Source organism: Mizuhopecten yessoensis, unplaced genomic scaffold (genome assembly GCF_002113885.1).
Source record: "Mizuhopecten yessoensis strain PY_sf001 unplaced genomic scaffold, ASM211388v2 scaffold10209, whole genome shotgun sequence".
Lineage (NCBI taxonomy): Eukaryota > Metazoa > Mollusca > Bivalvia > Pectinida > Pectinidae > Mizuhopecten > Mizuhopecten yessoensis.
The window spans coordinates 451258-477993 of record NW_018408433.1 but is presented as its reverse complement, the minus strand read 5'-3'; the positions used below and the strand labels follow the sequence as shown (position 1 = coordinate 477993).

Below are 26736 nucleotides of genomic sequence, written 5' to 3'. Positions count from 1 at the left end.
TATCGAATTGTTATTTCGTTTTTTCGAATTATTATTTCGTTAAAACGAATTATTATTTCGTTTTATCGAATTATAATTTCGTTTTATCGAATTATTATTTCGTTAAAACGAATTATTATTTCGTTTTTTCGAAATATTATTTCGTTTTAACGAATTATTATTTCGTTTAAACGAATTATTATTTCGTTTTAACGAATTATTATTTCGTTTTAACGAAATACTATTTCGTTTTTTCGAAATACTATTTCGTTTTTTCGAAATGTTATTTCGGTATAACGAATTTTTATTTCGTTTTTTCGAAATATTATTTCATTATATCGAATTATTATTTCGTTAAAACGAATTATTATTTCGTTTTTTCGAAATATTATTTCGTTTTAACGAATTATTATTTCGTTTTATCGAAATACTATTTCGTTTTTTCGAAATGTTTTTTCGGTATAACGAATTTTTATTTCGTTTTTTCGAAATATTATTTCATTATAACGAATTATTATTTCGTTTTTTCGAAATATCATTTCGTTTTATCGAAATATTATTTCGTTTAAACGAATAAATGTCAGCCTCTCTTTCACTTATATAATGGCTGATTATCGTGGCGAGCTGTTGAAGAACTATTTCTTATTAGGTTTAAAGCATGATGACATTTGTTGGATTTTAAACCATAGACACGGATATTCTCTCAGTAGCAGACAATTGATAAGGCTTTTGCACAAAGCATCATTGTACAGATATAAACATGAGGCTGACATTATGACAGTTGCTGATTTTATACAGTCTGAACAACGAGGATCAGGAGTAATGCATGGATATCGATGGATGTATCAAAAAATGAAATGTCAAGGTATTAACGCAAGGAAGGAGGAAGTTCGACTTTTAATGAGTATTTTAGACTCAGCAGGAACAGAACTTCGCCGAAGACATAAACTAAGGAGACGCCTTTATTGTTCGAAAGGTCCCAATTACATCTGGCATTTTGATTCTTATGACAAGTTGCGTCCATACGGAATTTGTATCAACGGTTGCCTGGATGGGTTTTCGCGTAAAGTCATATGGCTTAACGCGTACCACACAATTAGTGATCCTAGAGTCATTGGTGGATACTATTTGAGCGCACTGGAGAAACTCGGCGGTTGTCCACTCATTGTTCGTAGTGATAAGGGTACATAAAATGGACATGTGTGCCAATTTCAACGTTTTCTTCGCCGCAATGATAATGATCCATTTCGTGGTGAGCGTAGTTTTATGTATGGGCGTAGTACAGTACTTATAGCAATTATATATTATGCACGTGCGAAAATATCGCAATACATAAAACGAACGTCATATTTCAAGGGACAAATCTTTTATTGTATCCATTCGTTTGAGTAAGATAAATTAATGTGTTTAACCTGGTTAGATGGTTGAAGTAAGTTTAATGTTAGTAACATTAAAAGACACTAGGCAGAAACAACATTTAAGCGGAATTATTTGTCGAACATTTCTGGTATTACTCCCAAATATGGTCTAAAAATGCTACCGGCAAAAGATCAGTATGTATGACCATAAGTCATTCAACTGAACCAGTTAAAAGATTTAAAAACATTTGACCCCTGTGACCTTGAAAGTCGAACAACGTCATTACGTTGAACAAACTTTATAGCCCTTCTTAGCAGCATGCAACTTGCCAAATATCACCACCCTAGACCTTTTGTTTATTGAGATTAGGTCATTTGAAGGTAACCAAATGTGAGTGGTTTTCCAGAATAAGTTGTTTAAAGAGTTTTAACAAATTTGACCCCTGTGACCTTGATTATAGGTCAAGGTCATTAAATTGAACAAACTTGGTAGCCCTTTTTTATGCCTACTGTCATTTTGGTTATTCAAAAGAAGTTGTTTAAAGGTATTTTTAAGACAATTGACCTTGAATTTGAGTGAAGGTCATTCATTTGAACAAATTTTGTAGCCCTTCATCCAAGCATGCTACTGGCCACATATCATCCTGGGTAATTTGGTTATTCAGAAGTTGTTAAACGTTAAATCTTGACGCCGGACGATGGACGTGTGAGCTAAAGATTAACAGGTTAACGTGGTTTGTGCGACTCCTTCGCTTTTTGTTGGCATTAAAGCTGCTCCAGTCATAGACAACGTCTATGTTCATGTAGCTTTTAATGGTAATCAACGTCATCCAAATGATAGGAGTGTACGAACCAAACGTTATTATTATTTTGATGGCACACCTTTGGTATTCCTATTGACTAAATGAAACAAATAACAATTGGTTGGTTGTGGAAACATGTGTGAGGCACAGCAAGGAAACTAATTTCCCTTTTATGAACACGGGACTGGGACGACAGCAAAATGTCAATAATTTTACAAGGTTGATGCTATATCTCCTTTCTCTTTCTATTGATGGTGTCGACACGCCAGAACATGACGATGAAGAAATCAGATGTTAGTTTAATCTTTCAGTTTTTCAGTCTGCTAGATTATAATCAAAGAGATTATTGAGTGATCTAAAAAGCTCATGTGGAATTTGATTCTTATCTCTCGAATACGGTACAGTAAATATGTAAAGAATGCAATAAATGTGGTTGTCAAGACACTGACCTTTCATGAGATGGCCACGGTTCGATCACTGAATCCATTGTTGTATGGAGTATTCAGAGGAAAGGTTTTCCCTGTCCACACATGTATAACTCCAACAAACCAAGCTGAGCATAAAATGGTCTGGGGTGGGTGTTACAGTGTCTGCTCTGTCGCATTCAAGGAGATGGCACCATGCCATTTGAAACACGGTCCCATCGAATAACAGTAAATAAATACCCAGTGCACAAGCACACGTTTACCAGGTGCTTATAATCAGCGCCTATAATGCAGCTCCTGCAAAATCCTAACTATAATATGTTTTGATCAATAGATTGTGTTGATTGTATAAATTGTATCAATTACTGTAAAGAGCTTTAGAGTAATCAGGTCCCCTTTCCTCATCTCCCACATCCTCCATTTAAAGCTTTATTATTGTGTTCATTATATGCAACATTGCATGTTTGGTTGAAATATGATAAGTTCTTGTGGGGGAGTATAGTTCAATAAGAAACTCTTGACAAACGAAGGACGCTGTGCTTTGGCATGAGCTCATGCTTTAAGGATTTACTGGTAAGTAATAGAAATGGGATCCTGAGGTTTAATGAACATTGCATGAACTCATTATTCTCTAGTTATGAGATTATCTTGTTCGTGTAACGTAGTTTGACCCTCTGGTCGCGAGATTAACTTGTTAACAATTTAACAACAAATGTTGCCTATTACATGTGTGTATGATTTTATTACAAGAATAAACAAACCATATAGAAACATTTTTTTATTAATATTTGTACATGTAACTAGAAAACAAAGTCGGAATACCACATACCTGATGTAAGTGGGGAAGTGATTGCTTTCTACCCACTTAAACATAATAAACTGACAAATTGTCTTATTGTAACAACCCTACTTAGAAATGATGACAACTTCAATCAGAGATCCTTTAAGTCACTGAAATATTTAATGAGCCTTGATGACTTTAAAATCAAATAAAAACAATTTTGGCACTTTTTTGTTTAAAACTGTCGAAGAGGGAAATTCTGTCAAATAAAAACCATTGTAATATGACTTTTGATATTTCAATTCTTCATTCATGAATAGGCTACCATTCTGAAGTTTTATTTCATTTATGTGATATTACCATAACAAAGTGATAATATCAACAATTCATAATTGTGAACACCCAATCATTGTAATGAGATCACAAATATGCATTCATGTTAAAATGACTTGGTGATATGAATAAAACATATGTGGTATCACTAACTTTAATAGAATAGAAACTCAAAGGTCACTAAACATGAGTGGACTATCATTCAAAAATGCTCAAAAATAAAAGATGTAATGATGACAATAAATTAACTATCATCTAAAACTCTGACCTTGTCCTTTGAGCCAGCATTTTGAGGACATGTAACACCTGCTTCTAATTTGCATGTAGTTTCATCTAAGTTAGCTTAAAAATCAGCACTGTATGATTATGACAAGCAAACAGCTCTGTGACAAAAAATGAAAGCATGACAGTGATGTTTCATCAACATTTGGAAAGAAACCAGACGCTAAAAGAATGCAAATGATGTACATGTAGTTGAATCATAGAAAAACAAAAACATACTACCAGTAGCAGAAGTTTATCAAAGACATCACTAGGGATGTTGTTTGTTATCAGGTCATGTTATACTAAGTATGACCAAGTGCTAAACTCATCCAAATTCACGGAACAAGCTTATCAAGCCAATGATACTTAACAATTTTGACAAACAAATAAAAAATCAATCATAAAGCAACATTCTAGCCTAATTGGATTGCATTGCTCACTTGACATCAAATTTGTTTCGATATCAATGTTGAAAGACCATAAGAAATATCTGACTTTATCCTAGACAGAAGATATTAAACCAATAATTAATTGTAAATTTTGACAAGATACATGAGAAATAACCAGAGTTGTGTCTATATTTGATGTCAAGATTTTTGTAAAACATAGATTCAATATTTAAACATTTGAATTTATTAACATGATATACATTCTTTTGTATAAACAACAAGAGGCCCAGAGGGCCTGTATCGCTCACCTGGAAACTGAAGTAATCGTGGGGAAATTTCCATACTTCTCAATCCCATCATGCTACTGGACATATCATCCAGAGCCTCCATGTAATAAAGAAGATGTTTATAGTTTTTTTAATACATTTTACCCCTTTGACATTGGAAGAGGGTTAAGATCATTTGTTTTGGAAAAGTTGTTAGCACTCAATGCCAGGGACTTCCTGGCCAATTATCATCACCCTGGGCCTCCTTGTTATTTAGAAGAAGTTGTTTTAAATGCTTCTTAATATTTGATGCCTGTGATCTTGAAAGATGGTCAAGGTCATTCATTTGAGGAAAGCATATAGCACTCCATCCAATATACCTTCAGGCCAAATATCATTAACCTTGGCCTCCAGGTTATTCAGAAGTTCTTTAAAAATATTTATATATTTAACCATTGAGGCCTTGGAAATACTTCAAAATCATTTATTTGAGGAAAATGTATAGCACCTCGCGGTAGTAACCTACTGGTTAAATATCATTGCTCTATGTCCCTTTGTTATTCAGAAGTAGTTATTTCAAGGTTTTTAACATAGTTTGAGCCTTGTGAACTTGAAAGTAGGTCATGGTCATTTATTTGAGGAATTTTATATTACTTCACACCAGGTACCTACTGGGTACATATCATTACTCTGGGCCTTCTTGTTATTCAGAAGAAGTTGTTCAAAGAGTTTTACAAATTTGACCCCTGTGACCTTGAAAGTATGTCAAGGTCATCGTTTTCAGAAATTTTATAGCCCTCTGTCCCAGGTACTTACTGACCGGATATCATGGACCTAGGTACTGCAGTTCAGAAGAAATCGTTCAAAGAAAAAATTGAAGGATGACGAAGACGGATAACAAACAGACGACAGACAATTCACCATAAAATAAGTATGTCATAAATATATCAGTAAGATAGAGGTCATTTTCTGTCCTTCGTACACCAAGTAACACTTCTTGCCAGATCAGCTAAAAAATATACATGTTCTGACTACCTGGGAAAAGAAGTCGGATAACCATGTCATAACATACATGTCTGTCTAATCCAACCAGGTAATTCAGTAGTTTTTCTGGCTAAAGTCTACATAAAACACAGATAATTGAATTAACACTATGAGCTATATCTGTATCAGATAAAAAAAACTTGCAAACTGTACGCAAATTATGCAATACTCATTTCCATGCTGTCTGTGTTGCTTAGTATTGACTCCCATTCACTTCTGAAATCTGGGAAATTAACATAGGTCGATGGTAACTCCAAGGTAGGTCCGCATGTGTGTATGGTTGGGACTCTTCCTTTACCATACCGAAGGACAAAAGTGACTTCTATCTTATCAACGCATACCACATCTGAGCCAGTAAGAAATCTGATAAATTGTTTCAGTTGTTCGTTATTCCTGCCACGCACAAATCTCTTAAGGAATCCAAAGCTCGCATTTTCCTCTTTTGTTGTTGGTGAAGCGTGCAATAAGCCAAGCACCTTGGTAACAGTTGGATTCAGTTTTGTATAAATGGAACTAATTGATGCAATGTCTGGTAGTAATAACTGGAGAGTGTTTCCACTGACATTCCTCATTGCATCCAATGCATATTTTGGTTCTTGAATTAACACTCTATGAGCTATTTGAATAACCGTCGAATTCATCTCTTCCAGCTGTGGAATTCGATGACACTGAAATCTGTCAAGTACACCAAGTAATTCATCTTCATCAAACAAAGATCCTCTACAAGCGGCTTCCAGAACTTCTTTCTCAGACTGGGCAAGATAATTAAAAAAAGAATCCTTCAACTGTTGTGGGGACACAACATCTTCGCCATGTACTATAGCAATAAGGAAAACTGGTGCCAAACCAGTTGGTAAATACCTGTGGTCTTGATAACCCTTCAGTAAAATTCGGCCAATAGCTTCCCATTCTTCTAAGCTGTATTCATTTGTCAACACTGGTACTCTGTATGTTTCACCATCTGTATTTCTCAACAGAAATGATGTCCAAAACCCTGAATATGCATCTCTAGAAACTCCATCAGCATCTTGGCCTCTTTCATTGACAAATGAAAATGATAACTTTGCATTGATAACACTGGGATTCTTAAAGTGCTGAATAAGTTCCTCTTGAATCATTGTTCTATGTAAAGTTATAATGCTTGGGTCTGTTGTTTGCTGTTGTTCCTGAATATGAGATGAATGTGCATGTTCTTGTGATGCAGGTGGAGAATTTGGTTGTCCTTGTTGTATATATGGTTGTAACGCTTGTGGCACATTTGATAACTCTTCCTCTTCTTGTTGTTCAAGTGGTTCAAACAGAAGTGGGTCAAAAAGAGTTTCATTTGAACCTTCAAGAAGTTCACTAGGAATATCATCATCTGTAAATGAGCGCATGCTGTATAAATCTTCAACATCTCCACTTTCTGAAGAGTTTGTGAACTCCTCCAAGGTATCAGCATCAGGTAAGCAATGAAATGGGTTTCCTTTGCTTTGTGGTTGTGTTTTCTTATCAGCACTGTTGTCAGTAGATGCAGTAGCAGCAGGGGATGTTACCAGATAGAATCGAAGTATCTTTAACTTGGTAGACTCAAATATCTGTTTGACTGTGAAGTCACTTTCTTGTCTCTCATGAGTTTGATTTGCAACATAGAAATCAAAATCCTTTTCGTTTCCTTTCTTTGACTTCCCATTAGGGAAAAAAAGGCCTTTAGCTGTAGTCAACAATTCTGAAATGGTAGCATTTACATCTATGTCTACAGTCCTTGTTCCTCCTCCATTTGGTGATCTAACTTGTTTAAGTGTACCACAAGCTCCATAGGTATGAAGCCAACCAAGTTCTATTTTTCTGGAAGTCTTCTTGGCATTCTTATTTCCTTCTTGGGGAACTGATCTTCTTACATGTTCATCACCTTTTTTCCCTTGCAACTTAGCAAGCAATCTGTCACGCAATGATATTCTTCGATCTTTGGATCTTTGAGATGCTTCACTCAGGCTGCTTGAGGGATGTTGTTTCGAAAATGCAATTGCTGCTAAGCAGTCACCGTAACGAGGCAGGTACTTGCTAAGTTGTTCTGCTGTCATAGTTGACACAACTGTTTCGTCAATCTGTAATGATTATAAAGAATATAACATCATTGATTTATAACTGAACAACTAAGTATGTTAGCTAAGTTTCACTTAAAGCACAACATTGTAAGAAAAACTCTTCCTTCTGTGAAACATTTCAGTTAACACATGATGGGGTCACATGGTATTTTCCTTTAATAATGAAACACTGATCAGATACAAGTATTTTATGTATATACTATATCTATGTAGCTGTAAGTTTGTGCATGGTGTGAAATTCCACTACCCTGATACCCAGGAATACTAGTTTTTTTACTCAGGTTAGTGAAAGTGAAAGGGCTAGAAACTAAACTGAAGGCATTTACTCAAACATGGCCTCATAACACTACAAACACGCCACGTACAACAGGGTGCCACCACATCAAACCACACTTCACAACATGATACAGCCACATTCAACCTCACCACCACATCAAACTACATATTATCACACCACACTTCACCACAACACAACACATCACATCACACCAAACTACACCAAACTATCACACCACTACATTATACTACACACCACATCACACCATACCACACCATACTAAACCACCACACCACATCTAACTATTCACAATCAAACTAGTACACCACTGCACACTACACTACACACCTCAGCACACTATTACCACATAACACTACACACCACATCACACTTCCACATAACACTACACACTACATAACACCACACATCACAACACTACCACATCACACTAAACACCACATAACAATACACACCACATAACACTACACTACCAATTAACACTACATATCACATAACACTAAACACCACATAACACTAAACACCACATCACTACACACCACATAACACACCACATAACACACCACACAACACATCACATAACACTACACCCCACATTATACTACACACCAAATCACACAACACTACACACCACATCATACTACACACCACATAACACTACACGCCGCATAACACTACAAACATCACAATACACACTACCTTAACACTACACGTCACATACCACTATCACATATCACTACAAACCACATAACACTACACGTCACATAACACTACACACCATATAACACTACACACCACATCATACTACACACCACACAACAATACACACCACATAAAACAACCACATCACACTACACAACATATAACACTACACACCACAACAGACTAAAATAACACTACACATGACATCATACTACACACGACATAACACTACACTACCACATAACACTACACTACACTACCACATAACACTACATACCACATAACACTACATACCACATAACACTACATACCACATAACACTTAACACCACATAACACTTAACACCACATAACAATACACTACCACATAACACTACATACCACATAACACTCAATACCACATAACACTACATACCACATAACACTACATACCACATCACACTAAACACCACATAACAATACACTACCACATAACACTACATACCACATAACACTACATACCACATAACACTACATACCACATAACACTTAACACCACATAACACTTAACACCACATAACAATACACTACCACATAACACTACATACCACATAACACTACATACCACATAACACTACATACCACATAACACTTAACACCACATAACACTTAACACCACATAACAATACACTACCACATAACACTACATACCACATAACACTACATACCACATAACACTACATACCACATAACACTTAACACCACATAACACTAAACACCACATAACACTACACTACCACATAACACTACATACCACATAACACTACATACCACATAACACTACATACCACATAACACTTAACACCACATAACACTTAACACCACATAACAATACACTACCACATAACACTACATACCACATAACACTACATACCACATAACACTACATACCACATAACACTTAACACCACATAACACTAAACACCACATAACACTACACTACCACATAACACTACATACCACATAACACTACATACCACATAACACTACATACCACATAACACTTAACACCACATAACACTTAACACCACATAACACTACACTACCACATAACACTACATACCACATAACACTACATACCACATAACACTACATACCACATAACACTTAACACCACATAACACTTAACACCACATAACAATACACTACCACATAACACTACATACCACATAACACTACATACCACATAACACTACACACCACATAACACTAAACACCACATAACACTACACTACCACATAACACTACATACCACATAACACTACATACCACATAACACTACATACCACATAACACTTAACACCACATAACACTAAACACCACATAACACTACACTACCACATAACACTACATACCACATAACACTACATACCACATAACACTACATACCACATAACACTTAACACCACATAACACTAAACACCACATAACACTACACTACCACATAACACTACATACCACATAACACTACATACCACATAACACTACATACCACATAACACTTAACACCACATAACACTTAACACCACATAACAATACAATACCACATAACACTACATACCACATAACACTACATACCACATAACACTTAACACCACATAACACTTAACACCACATAACAATACACTACCACATAACACTACATACCACATAACACTACATACCACATAACACTACATACCACATCACACTAAACACCACATAACACTACACTACCACATAACACTACATACCACATAACACTACATACCACATAACACTACATACCACATAACACTTAACACCACATAACACTTAACACCACATAACAATACACTACCACATAACACTACATACCACATAACACTACATACCACATAACACTACATACCACATAACACTACATACCACATAACACTACATACCACATAACACTACATACCACATAACACTACATACCACATAACACTACATACCACATAACACTACATACCACATAACACTACATACCACATAACACTACATACCACATAACACTACATACCACATAACACTACATACCACATAACACTTAACACCACATAACACTAAACACCACATAACACTACACTACCACATAACACTACATACCACATAACACTACATACCACATAACACTACATACCACATAACACTTAACACCACATAACACTAAACACCACATAACACTACACTACCACATAACACTACATACCACATAACACTACATACCACATAACACTACATACCACATAACACTTAACACCACATAACACTTAACACCACATAACACTACACTACCACATAACACTACATACCACATAACACTACATACCACATAACACTACATACCACATAACACTTAACACCACATAACACTTAACACCACATAACAATACACTACCACATAACACTACATACCACATAACACTACATACCACATAACACTACACACCACATAACACTACATACCACATCACACTAAACACCACATAACAATACACACCAAATAACACTAAACACCACATCATTACCAATACTACACACCACATAACACTACACACCACAATACTCACTACATAAAACTACACATCGCATAACACTACACACCACATAACACTTCACACCACAATACTCACTACATAAAACTACACATCGCATAACACTACACACCACATAACACTACACACCACAATACTCACTACATAAAACTACACATCGCATAACACTACACACCACATAACACTTCACACCACAATACTCACTACATAAAACTACACATCGCATAACACTACACACCACATAACACTACACACCACAATACTCACTACATAAAACTACACATCGCATAACACTACACACCACATAACACTTCACACCACAATACTCACTACATAAAACTACACATCGCATAACACTACACACCACATAACACTACACACCACAATACTCACTACATAAAACTACACATCGCATAACACTACACACCACATAACACTTCACACCACAATACTCACTACATAAAACTACACATCGCATAACACTACACACCACATAACACTACACACCACATCATACTACACACCACATAACACTACACACCACATCATACTTCACACCACAATACTCACTACATAAAACTACACATCGCATAACACTACACACCACATAACACTTCACACCACACAACAATACACACCACATAACACAACCACATCACACTACACACCTAATCACACTAAAATAACACTACACACCACAACACACTAAAATAACACTACACACCACAACACACTAAAATAACACTACACATCACATCATACTTCACACGACATAACACTACACTACCACATAACACTACACTACCATATCACACTACCACATTACATTACCACATTACACTACCACATCACACTACCATATCACACTTCACTACCACATTACACTACACTACCACATAACAGTACACTACCATATCACACTACCACATAATACTACCATATCACACTACCACATTACATTACCACATTACACTACCACATCACACTACCATATCACACTACCACATAACATTACACATCACATAACACAACACACCACAAAACACTACACATCACATAACACTACCACACCACACTACAATATCACATTACCATATCACACTTCCACATTACATTACCACATTACACTACCACATCACACTACAATATCACACTACCACATAACATTACACATCACATAACACTACACACCACATAACACTACACATCACATAACACTACACACCACAAAACACTACACATCACATAACACTACCACACCACACTACAATATCACATTACCATATCACACTTCCACATTACACTACACTACCACATAACAGTACACTACCATATCACACTACCACATAATACTACCATATCACACTACCACATTACATTACCACATTACACTACCACATCACACTACCATATCACACTACCACATAACATTACACATCACATAACACAACACACCACAAAACACTACACATCACATAACACTACCACACCACACTACAATATCACATTACCATATCACACTTCCACATTACATTACCACATTACACTACCACATCACACTACAATATCACACTACCACATAACATTACACATCACATAACACTACACACCACATAACACTACACACCACAAAACACTACACATCACATAACACTACCACACCACACTACAATATCACATTACCATATCACACTTCCACATTACACTACACTACCACATAACAGTACACTACCATATCACACTACCACATAATACTACCATATCACACTACCACATTACATTACCACATTACACCACCCCTCTGCCCCCTTGGGGGCCACACTCACGTTTATACAAAATTGAGTGCCCTTCGCCCAAGGCTGCTCCAGACCAAATTTAACTAAAATCCTCTTAGTCATTCAGGACTAGTGGTGTTTTAAAGGAAAAGTTGATGGATGGACGATGGACGCTGCGCCATGGCAGAAGTTCAATTGCCCTCTGGGCAGGTAAGCGAAAATACCTGGTAGATACCTTTACTTTACCACGTTCACGGGTCATCTGTAAATCTTGTTTACCGGGCCCAGTAGCTGGACCAAAAAAATGGTCCAGGCATAAATATAAACACACTTTCATATCTCAACAAAGAAATTGTCACTCTACCATAATGGTGAAATGAAGCCATCAACCATTTAAAAAAAAATCTAATCAATTGTTTTTTTAACTTACTTTAAGATATGGTTCTATATCTTTAAATAACAGAAATCAAATGTGGAGTTAAAAAAATTAGGGCAAAACAGTGGTGGAGTAGGGGTCAGTTTCCCATATTGATGAAATGAAGCCTTTTAACAATGTTTTTTAACAATGTTTTTTCTAAAAAGGACATTTCTCAACAAATCCTGGACTTTTACCATTACCAAGTTGTTTCACTCCTTGATAGTCAGACTTTTTTTCTGATTTAAAGACATTACTTACACCTTCTTCTTTCATTTTATTAATGATGGTTCCTTCTACTCCTCGATCTTTTAAAAAGTCTTCCATCCTGTATCTGGAAAATAAAAAATATGAATGAAACTTTTATATATTTCTGCCATAAATATACAGTGTACCTGCTAACATATTTTGAAAGAGGGTTTTCAGTACAGAAAATGTATCATCTTGACATGGACAGTTATAAAATTACATATATGTATAACAATAATAACAAAACAATGTCTTTCATGATCAGGATGAAAAAAATCCAGTGGGTTTGGTATTGCAGGAAATATGTTCCAGTTAGCTACTGGGTATGCATGTGTGTAATACTGTGATGGTCAGTAATGTTTTGGACTCAGATATTTGAGTCCTGGACTCATCTTTTTCCTTTCGTACTCACCAACTTTCTGAAGACCAACTATATATTTCTTAGTAATGGGACTCATAAAAAGTTAAAGATGTAAAGGGCTTGTCAGAAAAATGTCTATGATAATCACAGGATTGTGTGTGTCACTGTGTGTGAAAAAGTATATGATTGGGCTGGTGTTAGGGAGGGGGTGAAATAACCACATTTGGAAAGTATTATAGAATTTTGTCGTTTAGCTGCTGTCCTTTAATATGTTGAAGCATGTGTGAAAGTTGTGTTGTTGAGGGTTTAGGAGGATGGAGTTTATGTTGAAAAGCATCTCCAAAGATGTGGACAGTTCTGGTTTCTGATTTGTTTTCTTCGGATTAGTGTGTTGGTGAGGTAAATCCAGATGAGACAGGGTGTGTCTGCTAGGAAAGGGTAATTAGTTGTAAGCATTGCCAATATTGAAAGATATGTTTTAAACTCTTTTCAAGTATTCATGGTACATCACATATATGCATGTTAAAATACAATTTATGGAATAAAAAAACCTGTTAAAAATTGAAATTTTCAGCATTTGAAGATTCAAACAAACTTAGAACCTTTATATTTCAAAGCTTGCACTATCAATGTTGCCATCTAAGAATTAAAGCATTTCATCTTAAAGAGTGTCCAGTTATTGGCCAAAAAATGTATGAAAATCCTGACAGTGGAAGTTACACAGAGTCAGAAAAAAATGCTTCATCTTCTATATAGAAGGGAGAATACTCCAAATGTAAAAACAAAAAGTGAAACTATTCTTTGCCTTTATAACTCGTTCAGTGGTAGATTTAACCTGAAGAACAATGATATTGAGTTTATCGGTACACAAAGACAGCAGTCATCCGTATTAGACACAACAAAATCATCCGAATACCGGCGCGGGGCCTGTTCTAGACTTGATCATTTCAGGGATACGACCTGACGGACCTGCAAATGGCAATACAGGCCTTGAAAATCTCTGTCAAGACTTGACATAAAATAACATCAAATTACTAGGTCTGTCGATATTTCATAAACCGAACAAATCTGGTCAAACCGTTTGGAATGCGATAAACGAAAACGGCCAGTAGGCCTAGCCTATTGTACTGAATTAGTGAATAGCTTGTCGAGAAAATTAGGGTTGATCAAGTGAAATATTCATAAAAAGACCTGGTCATTGGTTAATATCTAAACGATTTCTGAAAAGCACAAAACTTACAAGCACTGTAGGCCTAGTTCACATCTATATACATTTCGTACAAGTTTACATACTTAATATCAACTTTACCTTCAAAGGACTCCGTCCGTCCGTCCCTGATCAAGCAAGGTGTAATAGCTTTAGTTGTTTTCGCAGCAGAAGAGTTCCGAAGACGCCGTCAATATTATTTCGTTTTAACGAAATAATAATTCATTTAAACGAAATAATATTTCGAAAAAACGAAATAATAATTCGTTAAAACGAAATAATAATTCGATAAAACGAAATAATATTTCGATAAAACGAAATAATAATTCGATAAAACGAAATAATATTTCGATAAAACGAAATAATAATTCGTTTTAACGAAATAATATTTCGAAAAAACGAAATAATATTTCGATAAAACGAAATAATAATTCGTTTTAACGAAATAATAATTCGAAAAAACGAAATAATAATTCGAAAAAACGAAATAATATTTCGAAAAAACGAAATAATAATTCGTTTAAACGAAATAATAATTCGAAAAAACGAAATAACAATTCGATAAAACGAAATAAAATAAGTGTGTAGCATGTCAGTTAACGGGCTCCGTACATTTCCCCTTTTCACAGTTTTGTTCTTTTCTACGGCATGTGGTATGTATGATGTAACATCTAAACGAATTTGAAAGTCTAGAAAAGTGCTTAGACTGACTCCATAGACAGTTTGATTGAATCACTTGGATCCCCAATGTAAGATTACCAGACTATGAAGGAACATTAACAGAAACAGAGAGAAGAGGTTCCATTGAATACTATATTGATGAAGCTTGTCTAGAAGATTTGTTTTAAAATTTGTTTTACTGACAAAGAACAAAAGCCAAATCCTTTACTAGTTATCTATTGTAAAGTAATATTTTCTAGTCTAAAAGGGTGTTGTGCCAATCCGAAATGCATACTTCAGGACGACGATCATTATTTACATATGTAAAGGATGCGAATTTTATATAACATCGGCAACACCAACGGCATGTTATGTCATTTATTTACAAGATTGATAAAACCTTATGTTAAATCAGGATGTAATATGCTCTTTTAAAAATTGCTAACAAATGTTACCCTCCTGGCAACGCCTTCGCTATCAATACTCGTTGTCACGGACAATTCCTGCTGTTATGTTGAAAATATTTTCACAATACGGTTTCTTTTATAAGAATTAATGTATTAATCTAGATCTTCCAAAACCAATATATCATCCTTGTTCCTCAAACAAATGTTGTCAGTTCAGGCCACGCAAACATATATGTCAAAGGAAACTAGTTCCCACACGTCGCTTGCAGGACATATTTCCTGTCTTATCATACTATTTTCACTACGCTGCTGATAGGCTTTCTATATTGGACACACTTATTGAGTGCGATTTGTCTTAGATATAGAAGATAACTATAATGAAGAAAAAATATTTTATCGCTTTGCCATTGCCATACAATGAACATATACGTCTGTATTTACAAGCTGTTAAAGTGACTGACATATTAATCTGCCCACCAGAGACAGTTTTCGTCAACGATGACCGGAAAGATCATTTTTATCATTTATAGTCGATAAATCAAGTGTTTCATATAATATAAATATCAATCACGTTGACAGCCCATCCTGTTAAAACATTATTCTAAAATACGCGTAAAAAATAGTAAGCTTTGGTTTGGTAGGCTTTCTCTATTTTATTTGTTTTAACTGACAGTGAAGCATTTCTCCATGTAATGAAATTACACGTACCATACAAAAAAGTGATATAAGTGTCATATTTGTATCTTCATTACAAGTTGGTTTGTTACATTTAATGGGCTTCTGGTGTAGGCAATAACTCACGTTAATGTCATTTAAAACTTAGTGGCAAAGATAACCTATGTTGACGGTTTTTTCTATAGCATGGATACCATTCACCGATTTTCGGTTTTACACAGTATAATTTGTTGTCTACGCATTGATTCTTATTATTTTGCTACATTGACCTTACAAAATTTGTTGTTAACGGTTTAAAAATCGATGAAACTACGTCAAAATATCAGCACTAATCACAACTACCCTTGAGAAGGATAACGAGAGTAGCACCAGGTGTTCCGAAAGTGTAAGAGTCTTCTGCCTCATCAACGACTCCTGTCATGTTAATTTCGGTCACATCCAACAAATGGCACGTGCACAAACAGCGGACGTGCCAACGAAACCACAACACTGCTATCAAGGGCTAGTATAATCGCAAAAGCTCGTCATATAAAGATGGTTGCCTAGAGAGACACTGCCTAAAGAGAAGTGTAGACGGTCAAACAAATATATATCCAAAGTATTGCTATAGGGGCTTTAGATAAATTTTGATTTCTGTTATGTTCCTTTAACAGACGATAAATATGAAAAAAAAAATTCTTTACGGGACCCGACATAAATCGTCTCTTATGACATGCAGCGGGATGCAGCAGGTCTATTCTTTCCCCGAACCTGAACAAGCTAAGAACATCATAAAAAAAATGTCGATATTTTAACGCAAGTTTGGTTTGGTTTTATTTTGATCAACGTCCTATTAACAGCTAAGGTCATTAAAGGACGTGCCTCCGTGTATGTTGTGAATGCGTGCATGTGTGTAACGTACAACAAAATATACTACATCTATCTGTGTTATATTTCATAATATTTCATACAGCAGCACACTCAACAGGTTAGATCTTAATAAGATGCATATTAACTGTCATTACATTTGAAATTGTTCCATTAAATCGAAGTGTAATTTCAAAAATGACAAACGTGTTCAGGCAATAAAAACAAAAGGTGTGCCATAGGGCAATTCACTTAAATAAATTGTACTTTAAGCGTGAAGAGGAACTCCATCAAAACAATTCTGCTAGTTTATGTGGATTCACAATCACCTGCTTCCCGATGGAATTTCGTTCTTGTACTTCTTGGAAAATGTCAATCGTAAACACGTCTTGGTGAAGTGTTACAACAAGTCAAAAACAAAACAAACAAGTAACAATTTAAAAACTGTTAAAATGACACAAATTAAGTCGTGTTATTTCTTCTGGTTTTAGTTCCATTCTCATTTGTAACTTACTTTCTTAAAGAAATACTAGATTTGTTTTTGTAGTAAATATTTCTGATAAGAAACATAAGACGAAGATACACCTTATGCATTGTATGTCATTGGTTTCATAGAATGGAGTTAATTTGGTGTATGTTTTAGTTATGCATAGCTAATTTATGCCTTTCAAACTAAAATTTAAATTGGATTCCCCTCTGATTTGCGATAACACTCTACTACGGAAAAGAAATAATGTGTTACAGGTACATCTATCTTCTAGTGTCAGAGAAGTTCTAAAAAGTCCATGCATACATATATTGAACAAAACAAGATACTTATAAATACCAGGAAAACAAAAATAAGTTAACACCTTTGATAATTGTCGTAAATTTGTAAATAAAAGATAACAGTAAAACTGCATATACACTTCCATGTGTTATATTCGTAAAACGGTAAAAATAATAAGATACTATACGTAACTTTTGAATATACATATATTGGAGCTGCATACGAACCCTTATTTCTGAAATTGGACTCTTCATATATTACAAAAATACATGAGGCGCTGCTAATTTGGTTCTGGTTTAATCGTGCAATATTTATAATTCAAGATTCAAGATTGGTGAAGATTAATTATATATTTCATGATAAAGTCACAAATATTATATGATAAAAACAACCAGGTCTCTTTGTGATAATTATCTGCTAAGAATTACAATTTTGGCACAATACATTTCTGGAGTGGTATATCCTAATTCATTTCATTTTAATAAGCATGCGTAGAAATGTCAGTACACATAATTCTGCTCTGCTAGCTAGGTACTTAAAGTCATCGTAACAGCTAAGATTAAATCGCGACAACGTCGAATGATGCTGAAGCCATTCTGAGACCACATTGAGGTACGACCAAACTTAAACGTCAACATTTGCTGGAATTAAGATACATAACATAATATATTTCGGAAAATATCACCAAAAAAAGGGATATAGTAAATAAGGAACACAAATAGATAAAGATCCAAAGTGTTTCCATAGGTGGCCGCGGGAGTCGTTCTTCAGTGTTGCCGAAAAGGCTATGTTGGGAAGACCACATGAGCCACAGGCCATTTCTGTTCAAATAAGGAAACCAAATCTTTTTCATTACATCCATGTTGGAGATGATCATCACTATTACAACGTAATACTCTTGGATAGTGATTCGCTACCTCATCGACGTCATAAAGAAATAAGAAGGACTGAGTTATTCTGTTAATTATTATAGCTGATTGAGGACCTGTTGAACTGGATTTGAAGAAAGAATTCATGAAATGTGCATAATTATGTGATGCAGAAAACATTAAGATACACATATGGTTTGGTATGGTTTGGTAATAGATACAGTATGCCAATTAAAAACTGTACTGTAACATACAGCGTTTGATATTTGGAGCCATAATTGACATAAAAAATTGGTCAAAACAACTGTTGAAATAGAAGGGGTACTTAAACCCCTTAAAGGGCGGATTGGTCGAGTTGTTAACACTTCGGTCTTCCACGCAGGCGGCCGGGGCTCGATCCTCGAGGTCGTCGTACACATGTAATATTTAGAGAAAGTGTTTTTCTCCTACCCATACAATTTTAACAACCCAGGTGGAGTATAAAATGGTCGTGAGTTGATGTTGCGGATATCTGCTGTAGCGTTTAAGTGAGGTGGCACTATACACTATACCGTTGGAAGCACGGTCCAACTGTAAAACAGAACACAATACATATCCAGCACACATGCAGGTATACACACATAGGAAGATATTAGCCAGGTGGTAGTAAGCGCGTGACAAGGCAGCTCCTGCGAATTCCTCAAAATTGTATTGGATAATGTATATGCTAATTTCATTGATTGTAAAAATTGTATACCTTTGTACTGTAAAGCCTTTTAGAGTGGTTTATTCCAGCTAGATATGGCGGTATATCAAATGCTTATTATTATAATCAATAAAAAATAGATTACGGATTGCACTTAAAGCTGTTTCGAACTTCTAGGATCCATAGATGATGGTAGAGGCCAAAATGAGATTCTAAACCGTTCTAAACGGTTTGTTTGAAACAGGGGGTTTATAAATAAGAGAAAACTAGTGGTATGGGCATTTTGTGGCAGTTTGCCAGTCAGACATTTTCAATGATTTCGTAACGATATTTCGAGGACGTCGTATCTTTAAGTAGCAATTAACACTCATCAAACGTACGCATGTATACCCTCCTAAATTTAAATCAAAGTTACTAAATACTCTTTTACTGTTTAGGTTTGATTGCAGCATGTTTATCATGGAGGGCTTCCATAATCGTAACGATTTCGATTATCCAGTCGTGAACATTCCCTTTATTGATAGTTTCGGTGTTTACAAGTTGCTGGTAATTTGATATCGGAAAGAATATAGTTTCATTACTCCCAAACTGATCGTATAAACATGCTAGGAGTTGTGACAACTAGACGTTATTTTAATGATCAATCTTCTAGTTATGACGTCAAGTAAGAATGTTTTTGCGGCGTCATCTTCTATTGCGCTGTCATAGTTCATGGCAAGTGTTGTTTCGAATGGAGAAAATATATATTATGTATATATTTATATATGTTTTGGATCTATTATCTCAACATTGTGAGGGAAAGGTCCCCAAACTCGTGATGGTTCATAATCATGTGTATCTAAATATCGTTAGTCAATTTTTAAATTGTAAAAAACACTCGGTAAACTTTTTGTCTTTATACCATTGGAAAAATAATTCGAGATAGATAAACATCACAAACAACCATCACTCGTCGGAGAACCTCTAGTTCTGTGACTGATGTCGATTGTTTACGGACAACGTGCAAGACAGGGTTTCCAGAAATGCCAATTGATTAAGACTATGGGCAATACTTGTGGACACCATCATGATATCATCGGGAACAATTATATTTCCTATATAGCGATATTGATATGGACGTTTTTGATTATGCTTGGTAGGGTGCAAAATGGTTAAAATATACGTTTGTATTGCTCCGGCCTTGATATGACATAGGCGTGTCATTGCTGAGAAATTACACGTTTACTCTTCCGTTTGGAATGAATTCTAAGTCTTATTTGCTTTGCACAATATCAAGGGCATCCCTATAAATCTGTCCTTTGTTAGTAGTTTGCCATAGTTTTGTTCCATCAATTTTTAGTGCAAACCACTATTCTGTTTTTTTCTCTTTGTTTTTAATCTTCATTAAAATAATGATATTTAGATAACGGTAAACCAGTCTTTAAAAGCCATAAGATGGTATACTTCAATTCAGGTGTCAGCAAAGTGGGGTTTTACTCTTTCACTAATATTGATGTTTTCTGTGTTTTGAATATTGAATCCCACCAAAGACACAGAAAAAAGCCAACTGAACCACTGCGCTCCCAAAGGAAATGTACTTGTGATAAGCTTTTCATCAAAATGTCAAGCCGCTGTTCGCATTCGGAAGCACACTGATTTGTAATTTGGATTAAAGAAGATGATTAATGCATCTTCATTAATTTTGTCATCAGGATACAAAGTACGATGTCCATCAAACGTTGATTTGTTACTTGTGAGTCGGCAGACATAATCCGAATGTTGTAAAACAACGCGCTTCAACAGAAAATTTGACATAGCCCATCAAGTGTTCCTATTTTATGGTAAAAAGATCTACAAGCCACAGGAATACTAATTATAGGAATCACATAATCCCCAATGAATCATTCCCTCATAACCGACTGCATACAACTTAAGTTATAACCGCTTCTGTCTCAACCGATCAAAGACCATGGTGGCAATAAGGAATCATGAATGTTAAAAGTTGGCAATTCAGCTCAACGTATATCCCATATGCATCACACCCACAAAGTATCAAGAATAAGACCATTTGTAACTCTAACTATAACCGATATTGTATGAGCCAATCAGAGGCAACGGAGGTCATCCCTAATCCAAAACAAAAACAAAAGTTTCGTTGGGGATTAACGTTACTTGAACAGAAGTAGGTCGAAGAGTGTCAATGTAGGTGCCATTAAAATGAACAAAATAGAACATGAACGCAGAAAAGTACATCTTAACGTATCCCTAGTTCTGACAACATGCTAGTATTATGTAAACATCGTAGGTGAAAAAGCAAATAATTTTATTATTATTTAAACTGGGTTAAATTAATAATATCACACAATTGACAGTAGATCGAATTCGCGTTGCGAAACAATCACAAATTAAAAAACTTATTTTTTTTAATTTCTTCCTGTTGTTTGGCAAAAGCATGTCTTCGCGAATATATCCATTTTTTTATAACATATCCAGGGGTTGGGGATAAATACACTGTACATACATGTTCTCGCTTATATGTCCATTTTTATGACAATTGTAAATATTGACATATTCACAAAAGCATGAGGACACCACAGAAATCATGTGCTTACAAGATGGTTCTTTCATTTGTCACAATCATACGGCAAGAACTAGCAATCCAATATGTTTAGTCTATATTTTCACAAACCATACGAATAATGAAATACTTTCGAAGCTTGTGTCATTAATAACCAAACAAACTATTCAACTTTAAGTACATTTAAGAAATTACTTTCTCTCATTTTCCTGTGTGTAAGATAGAGCTGTCCATGGTAAGGAAGGGATGTAGGACATTTGTATCTTACACCCCATTTCATGTGACCATTTGGAACTTTACGATACCGCAATGTGAAAAAGGTGAGGTGATGAAATTAAAAACCTTTTACGATACATTTACCGTACACGTTAGAAAGATGTGATTAATTTTCCTGTACAAACTCTGTTTGTGAATATATGGGATATGTTTAATCCGGCTGGCTGATTCGTTTTCGTCTAAAAAGCTCAGAAGGGGGATTGGTATTTTCAAAATGGTGGCCAGTCCAAACGCATTTTCATGGTATCTGAGCTTATTCCGGTGGTTGGAATAAGAGAGAAAATACTCTTATGCCCAAGGGTGTAGGATCCTCTCGGGAGAACTTCCCTAGCCTACACCCCTGTGCCATCCTCGATTTCCAGGGGTTACACTCACCTACGCTCTCTAGAGCATAGGTGAGCGTAACCCCTGTTAGTCGAGGTTGCCTCTGAGCATTAAAGAGTCTTATATTCCATAATAAACATGTCGGGTTGCTCAGCATCTACCGATCATTTTTTATTAAATAAACAATCATTCAGTCACATTTTAATGTGATATCATTTTCATTAATAATTTTGCAATTCCGTTACTGCGTAGAAATATTTACGAGGGATTTTGATTTTTTTCGTTCAAGTCATAACATCCTTGTCAGGATGTATACGTTAAGTTTGCAAATAAGTTAAAATTTGTAATTCAATTTATTTAATATGCCCCCAATTAATTATTTTAAAACTAATAACAGACGATGACGCGAACATATCATTATCTTGAACTTAGATTTGGGACTATTAGCCCCAATAAATTATTTTAAAACTAATAACAGACGGTGACGCTAACAAATCATTATCTAGAACTTAGATTTTGGCCTACGGAAGTATGGATAAGTAACAAATGTACATGTTTTTTCAGGAGATATGGTACAAAATCTCAAATTGACCGCCGTAACATACATTGTCTAACAAATCAAATAAAACAGGTTTTAGAGAAACGGAGAAATATCGTGAATATGTATGCTATTATGATGAATAACATTTTCCAATGTTTACAATCCTATGTGAATATCCATTGTTCGCCCCAGTAGAACGATTTTTCAAGAGAAAATCTAATCTGCACGACTCCTGTTAATACAGTAAAGGAGAATATGTACTGCAATTACTGACGGCTCTTTGGAGAGGATTATTGCACATATCGTTAGAAAGGATACTAAATGTGATTGAAAACATTAAATTGTTCGAAAAAATGTCCGTTTACAGTAACCCAAAAAACAACAGCTTAGCCTTGAGCATTCAGGTGGACGAGAGCTAATAATGATGTGTAACTATAGCATATGCAGATTACGGGGTCTCGGAGTATAATATGCTGAGCACATTTGTTTTAAGTTTAACGTCCTCCCTACAGCTGAGGTCATCTGAAAACGGGCGGTTAGGGCGACACCACCGATAAGTTAGAGCGGTGAGATGAGAAAAGGAACAATAATAGATCCCAAATATTTCCACGGTACAGCAGCTAAATATTTGGTTCTTAAATGTCCTCTAATCATGAGACATGGCCGAAACCGGCAATTCTGCAGAGGCCCACACTAATCGTCTATTGTAGTGGGAAAGAGCATGCTTAGTCTTTCTCCGTTAGCTACTGCGGTTTAGTCGGCAGATCCAGGAATATCACCGTAGCAAGTACAACCACAAATTTGCCATGAATCGAGACAGGCGGATGATTAAGAATGTTCTGGAACGTCATGAATATGGCCAAGTTATTAGAAAGCTATAAAGATAGGCTATTGATATAGATCATCGTCGTTTATAAGCGATTGAGTGTCTAAGAAATAACAATAACCTTTGCATAATTGATATCGGTTCCGATATTCCTTTTTAGATTAATGGTGAAGATACTTCTTAATGAGGTTACAGTTATAAACACTAATTGGGGAACTCATTTCAGCTGACACCTTAGATCGATACACACGTTGTCGCAAAATTATCTGATGCGGTGTCGTTAGTATCTCCTCTTCTTAACAGTGCTGCACTTATCATCCTTATTGTAGACAGCGGGAAATAATGTTCATCATAACACCATCTATTTTACTCACGACATCTCTAATTTCTTTCTAAACATTTTCCTTTTTTTGGATATTATTTTGTTGAAGCTAATTGTCAGCTTATTATAAGAAAAAATGCCCCAATACAAAAACAAATCTGTACATTCACCCTTACGGTATTTTTAAAAGTTTTCTTATTAACAAGGACAAATTTAAACAATGCAATTTATTTGGGAACTAAAAGAAATTGAAAAACGCTGAAACATGTCTCGGGAGGCTGAAATAAAGAAAACAGCATTCGCAAAAATGCAAAAGTTTAGGGAAAACTCAAATTTTGGTTTGTAGTAACGTGATTTGACATATTTAATCGAGGCATTGAGTTTTTGTTTTGCTTTCCTCTTGCATTGTCTAATAGTCCATGGATAATTGAAAAAATAGGGTTCAAATTATTGGAAAGCTTTTAAACTCCCTTTAATTATTTCACAGATACTCTTTGTCAGGAAAACGCCGATATGATGTCGGTATTTCAATGATGGAAAATTCGCTTTTCTGGTACAAGCGTTTGTCGAAGTTTATCAATGAGGACATACGGGTATCTTATTGCATCATGACAAAATGAATGTTATTTATACAAACAAACGGTACCCAGAGGTTATGCATCTAGTGATGAGGCTAAACATTCTTTATTTCTTTGAAGATGACGTTAGACACAATAATACCCCATAAGTAACATACCTGCGCATGCGAGATTGGCGATGAACATATTCATACGTGACTTCAACTTCCGGGAGAGGTAAATGAGAGCGAGGACGATACAGTTAGCGGTCACAGTCAGGACAAAGAGCACACAGAGGAACGCCACTTGTTGGGTCTGAAACAAAAGATATGTATGTATAGCCAGAATTAAAACAAAATATTTAAAATATGAATATCCCTTCCCTGATGGAAAATGATGCCATCATTTAACGTATTTACGCAAATAGATTTAGACATGTACATTGTAGAACAAATTTATATCAAAAATCTTTCCTATCTGCTTCTGTCAATCTATGGAATGAACTCCCTGAAGCCATACGGAATGACGCATCCATAAAAAACTAAAGCTATATCTTAACAGAAACTTACTTCAAAAAGAATCATATTACTTCTGCGGTACTAGAATAGGCCAAATATACCATGCCAGACTCAGAATGAAATGAAGTTCACTAAAAGGCCATCTTTTTCATAAAAATCTAGTAGGAAGTCCACTCTGTTTCTGCCGTGAGGCAAACGAAACAAACGATCCTAATCTAGTATCTTGTCGGAACTATGACCACAAAAATGTTTTAGGGCAATACAAAATCATACATCAGTAGAAACCCTCCTGTTCGGTGACAGCAATCTTTCACCTGCCCAAAATCGAAATATATTTAACTGTGTACAAAATTGTATCATTAAATCAAAACGTGTGCGTGTATGTAATAATTAAATGTCCTGTATATTGTAATTGCAAACTAACATATTGTTTTATATAGTAACGCATGACCTCTGAAATGCAAACTCATTCAAGGTTTTCTCGTGCTCACTTTGCATGAAACGTATTCACATGCTGTTAAGAAAGGAAGTTGCTTTAGCATTGACATCGAATTATAATTGGCCGGACATTGGTC

The 26736-nt window shown here is 35.4% G+C and overlaps 2 protein-coding genes across 5 annotated transcripts in view; both read right to left on the bottom strand.

Moving 5' to 3' along the window:
• LOC110459755 (cardioacceleratory peptide receptor-like) overlaps window positions 1–26736 on the bottom strand; it is a 130007-nt gene that overhangs the window by 37146 nt on the left and 66125 nt on the right. For both annotated transcript variants that reach the window (XM_021512172.1, XM_021512171.1), the window contains exon 2: window positions 25823–25958. In XM_021512172.1, coding sequence (XP_021367847.1) covers window positions 25823–25958 — 136 coding nt within the window. The remainder of the gene's footprint in view (window positions 1–25822; window positions 25959–26736) is intronic.
• LOC110459754 lies at window positions 5027–15553 on the bottom strand. Of its 3 annotated transcripts, XM_021512168.1 has the most exons (3): window positions 15432–15553; window positions 13774–13846; window positions 5027–7729 (listed from the first exon to the last, which is right to left on the bottom strand). In XM_021512168.1, the coding sequence occupies exons 2-3, from the start codon at window positions 13837–13839 to the stop codon at window positions 5801–5803; spliced, it is 1995 nt and encodes a 664-aa protein (XP_021367843.1). In that variant the 5' UTR covers window positions 13840–13846; window positions 15432–15553; the 3' UTR covers window positions 5027–5800. The 3 variants fall into 3 exon arrangements, with proteins under 3 accessions (XP_021367843.1, XP_021367844.1, XP_021367845.1); XM_021512169.1 differs by lacking the exon at window positions 15432–15553 and having other exon boundaries at window positions 13774–13900; XM_021512170.1 differs by lacking the exons at window positions 13774–13846; window positions 15432–15553 and adding an exon at window positions 13462–13560.